Below are 4,697 nucleotides of genomic sequence, written 5' to 3' on the forward strand. Positions count from 1 at the left end.
GATATTCTAGATAGAATTAAGAAAATATTTGCATTCTAATTATATCCTAATTGAAGCTCATTAAAGTAGAATGAACAAGCTTTCAGAAAAGCACATTTTTTATTAATCACCAGTCACCTTTTTCTCTACCCAGTAAGAATAGGCATCTCATATAATCTGATTGGAAAATCCTGAAACCAAGAGACAGTAAATATGGGCAGCTAATAATGTGCACAGTTTGCAGTCACTTCTCTGAAGGTCTATATTTTCAAGATTTCCCTCCATTAAACAAGAAACTCAAATATTTTCCCTCATCGTCTATTAGACTACGCTTTAAATAACATCTCCTTTAAGTCTTTTTTTTCTTAATGGAGTTTTACTTTATAGTCATGTTTTAAAAAAGGAAACAGACCAGTTAGTGGAAATTCTGAATGTTTTTATTGTCATGACTTACAGCTGCCACCTTTGTAAAATCCCATTATGAAAGATTATTCAGTCCCGATACTCAAAGTCCAATTCCACAAATGACAACAAATCTTTGGGACACAAACAGAAGGGGACAAAACTTAAAAAAGAAATGCGTACAGAATATATTCAAGCATCAAATTTGTATAAAAGTAGGATGCCTTTTCCCTTAAATGATGACAGAATATGATCTGCTTTCCACTGATTGCCAGCAAAATACTATTCTTAAATCATCTCAAAAGCAGCCTTATATATGACTCAAGTAGATAAAATGTACACAAAGCAAAGCATCCATACAAACTTGCCTTTCCTTTGCTAGTCTGAACTTGGTCAAAACTCTGAGCATATTGACCTCTAGCATAACGCTAATGGCAAGAACCTCTTCCTGTTCCAAAAAAAGGGCCTAAGCAAAACAGCAAATAAATATAGTTCCCCCATCAGCTCTGACATTTTTGCTGAGATGCCAGAGAATCCTCAAATAAGTTTAACAATTTTTTTGGCTCAAAAGTGGAGCACTTATTTGAGCATTGAGGTAAAACCGATTCCCATTCATCTTCTGTATCCTCATATGCTGGTGTGTGCTGCAAGCTATTCGCAGGTAATATGTTTGATGAAGTGGGGCTGCTGCATGGGGACTTCAGACTAATGCAACTAAGGTTGGGACTTCCCTGGGGTGTAAAAGACCTGTGAATGATAAAAAAAAAAGTTAAAAAGGAAAAAAGTATGGAAACCTCACAACTTGGCAAGAAAGAAACTAAAATATTTGGCCTCTCCACAGTCTAAGAGCCTTAGGAAAGTCTCAAGCTTCAAAATACCACACTTTTATCTTTTACTGAAGAGGTGAAAACATGCAACAGAAGTATTAGCCCAGTGCTACAGTTGCTCCCTGAGTAAGTCATCAAGCATTCTGAATATTATTTTGTATCTTCAGTTTGCAGGCAACTCTGCAAAAATCTCCAGAAGTTTAGTTACTGACTGGTTTTACACACAGTAAGCTTTGGTTTAAGTAATAGGACGTCATTGCTTCAGTAACAGCTCACCTGTTTTTCCTGCAACCAGTCTGTTGGGGTGAGGGATGCCGTGGTGTGAAGGTGCTTCCTGCACATGGGCATATGGTAAGCAGGGGAGAACCAGGATGTCTGAAAAAAAAAGTAAATAGGAGGTTTTACTACCAGGCTTAGCAGAAGTCTGACAAAGATATGTTAGAGAATGGGTGGGGAATTCAGATCAACACATATAATAAATGATGCACAACATGTTTGAACAAGCAGGCTGTATGTGCTTTCTCTTGTCCCTTTCATCATACAAGCTCTAGGTGTATTAACAGATCTGTTCTGCCTTCAAGAAAAAAGCAAAGAGTAGGGGCGTTGTCTTACCTGAACGCCTTTTCTCAGCATGACGATGGAGAATCCACCAATGGGTTATGCTTGTCTTCTGCCCATAGACTAAGTCAGTCAATTTTGCTCCGCCTCTTCCAGGGACCTCCATTCCCCAGTTCTCGACTGAGGTGAAGTTGCTGACTAAGATTTCATTTGTTGGCTCAATCCTCTGCCCTGCACAGGACCTGACTGGCCCTAAGGGTGGGAGTGGATTCTCCATCGTCATGCTGAGAAAAGGTGTTCAGGTAAGACAACGCCCCTTCTCCAGCATGATGAGTGGAGAATCTACCAATGGGACGTACCAAAGCCTCACTGTCCCTGTGGGAGGGGAGCAGTCTGGGCCTGTGTCCCACTTTCTGGTACTACGCACTGGAGGACCCTCCTGCCAAATGAGGCCTCCGCAGATGCGAACCTATCTAACTTGTAGTGTCTTATGAAGGGGGAAGGCGACGCGCACGTCGCCGCCCTACATATTTCCTCAATCGGTGCCTGAGTCACCCACGCTGCTGTGGTGGCAGCGCTGCGAGTGGAGTGTGTGGTGATTTGTCTGGGGACTACTAGCGACTGTCCCTGGTACACCACTGCTATGCACTTCCTGATCCATCTACCGATTGTGGAAGCTGTGACGTTTTGACCCTTTGTGTGTGAGTGGAAGGAAACGAACAGGGCCTCCGACTTGCGGAAGGGTGCCGTTCGCTTAATGTATCGCCTTAAGGCCCTCCGAACGTCTAAGGTATGCCACTTGCGCTCCAATTCATGGGAGGGCTGAGGGCAAAAATCTGGTAGCACCACCTCCTGTGTTCTGTGAAACAGGGAGATAATCTTGGGAACGAAGGAGGGGTCTAATTGTAGGACCACCCTGTCCGTGTGGAAGGTACAGAGATCCTCTCTAACTGATAGTGCTGCCAACTCTGAAATGCGCCTAGCTGAGGTAACTGCGATCAGGAATGCGTCCTTAAGAGTCAAAAATTGTAATGTGCATGTCCTGACAGGTTCAAATGGAGGTGAGGTAATGGCTTGCAGGACCTTGGACAGATCCCAAGAGGGATATCTGTGTACCACGGGTGGTCTGCTGTTTGTTGCGCCCTTAATGAAGACCCGCACTGCCGGGTGCTTGGCTAGTGGTTCAGAGTTGCCATATGTAAGGATAGAGGATAGGGTGGCCACCTGCCTACAAATTGTGTTTGGTGCTAAGCCCTTGTCCAGACCCTCCGCTAGATAGTCTAAGATCCTCGGGATAGAAATACTAAGAGGGTCTAGCTGCTGCCTTGTGCACCAGCTGTAATAATTTCTCCAAGTGGAGTCATAAATTCTGTTCGTTGAGGACCTTCTTGAGGCCAGAAGTGTCCTAATGACTCTGCGAAAAGCTTTCCCTTTCTAGGAGGCTCTGCTCAAGTGCCAAGCGGTTAATTGGAGCCACTGTGGTTCTGGGTGAAGTAGCGCCCCCTGACTGAGGGAGAGTTGATTGTGCGGAATCCTCCATGGTGGGGATGCAGAAAGACTTACGAGGTCGGCAAACCATGGCCGTCTTGGCCAGTGCAGTGCAATGAGTATCACCTCTGCTTGTTCCTGCAATATCTTCCTGATGGTTGCCTGAATCAGATGAAGTGGGGGGAAGGCGTATAGTAACCCCTCCGGCCAATGTCCCTGGAGGGCATCTGCTCTCTCCGCTCCTGGAGACGGGAAGCGGGAGAAGAATCTTGGGAGCTGAGCATTCTTGGGGCTGGTAAACAGGTCCAGTACTGGGTGACCAAACTGAGCTGATGCTTCCCTGAAGAAAGTAGGGTGTAGGCTCCACTCTGAGTGGTCTATTGTTGCTTTGCTCAGGGAATCCGCCTGTTGATTTGCCTCTCCTGATATGTGCTCTGCCCTGAGGCTAGGTTGTTCTCGGCCCAGGCTCCCAGCGATTTGGCCTCGGTCATGAGGGCCCTCAACCGCGTGCCCCCCTGCCGGTTGATGTGGGCTTTGGCTGCCATGTTATCCGTGAGCACTAGAACGTGTTGATTCGTCACTGCGCTGTGAAAATGACGGCTCTGAGCTCCAACCAGTTTATGTTGTGTTTCAGATCCCTCTTGGACCATTGGCCCTGTGCCAACTTGGATTGAAGATGTGCTCCCCAACCGAATAGGCTGGCGTCTGTGGTCAGGGTGACTCGGACGGTCTCCTTGAACATGTGTCCCCTTGTCATCGCTGGAGACAACCACCACTTTAGCGAATTTATGACTCCTGGTGGTACCTTCAACTTTCAGTTGGAGGCGCCGGTTCCCTCTTTCTGGAATGGGAGTAGGAACCATTGCAAGTCTCTGGAGTGTAGCCGTGCCCACGGCACGATCGCTATGCATGATATCATCTTCCCTAGTAAGCTGGAGAGCGTGGCCAGTGTGGTGGTCCGCCTTCTTCGGATTAGCCTGACCAGGGCTTGAATGCTGTTCCTGCGTTCTCGAGAGAGGTAGACCTCGCACCTTAATGTGTGTATTACTGCTCCCAAATGAAGCAGATGGGTCGATGGGACCGTTTGACTCTTCTGAAAGTTTATTGAGAACCCATGGTTCTGAAGAACCTTTAGGGTCAGTGCTATGTCTGCCTGTGCCGCCTGAACTGATGAGGACTGAATGAGAATGTCGTCCAGGTAGCACTGGATGCACACTGGATTTGTCCGCAGGTGTGCAGCGAGGGTCGCCAGAACCTTTATAATAATAATAATAATAATAATAATAATAATAATAATAATAATAATAATAATAATAATAATAATAATAATAATAATAGTAAAGTTGGAAGGGACCTTGAAGGTCATCTAGTCCAACCCCCTGCTCAGGCAGGAAACCCTATACCATTTCGGACAAATGGCTGTCCAGTCTCTTCTTAAAAACT

The 4,697-nt window shown here is 45.8% G+C and overlaps 1 protein-coding gene across 1 annotated transcript in view; it reads right to left on the reverse strand.

The window, feature by feature from the left end:
* Positions 1-414: 414 nt before the first annotated feature.
* The window catches only part of LOC107296267 (membrane-associated tyrosine- and threonine-specific cdc2-inhibitory kinase), a 28,077-nt gene continuing 23,794 nt past the window's right edge, over positions 415-4,697 (reverse strand). Inside the window, exons 6-7 of the mRNA XM_015825614.1 lie at positions 1,485-1,583; positions 415-1,128 (exon numbers count right to left, since the gene is read on the reverse strand). Of these exons, the coding sequence (XP_015681100.1) occupies positions 1,082-1,128; positions 1,485-1,583 (146 nt within the window). The 3' untranslated portion in view covers positions 415-1,081. The remainder of the gene's footprint in view (positions 1,129-1,484; positions 1,584-4,697) is intronic.

The sequence above is a fragment of the Protobothrops mucrosquamatus genome, unplaced genomic scaffold (genome assembly GCF_001527695.2).
Source record: "Protobothrops mucrosquamatus isolate PMUCROS unplaced genomic scaffold, P.Mucros_1.0 scaffold2717, whole genome shotgun sequence".
In the NCBI taxonomy this organism is placed as follows: domain Eukaryota; kingdom Metazoa; phylum Chordata; class Lepidosauria; order Squamata; family Viperidae; genus Protobothrops; species Protobothrops mucrosquamatus.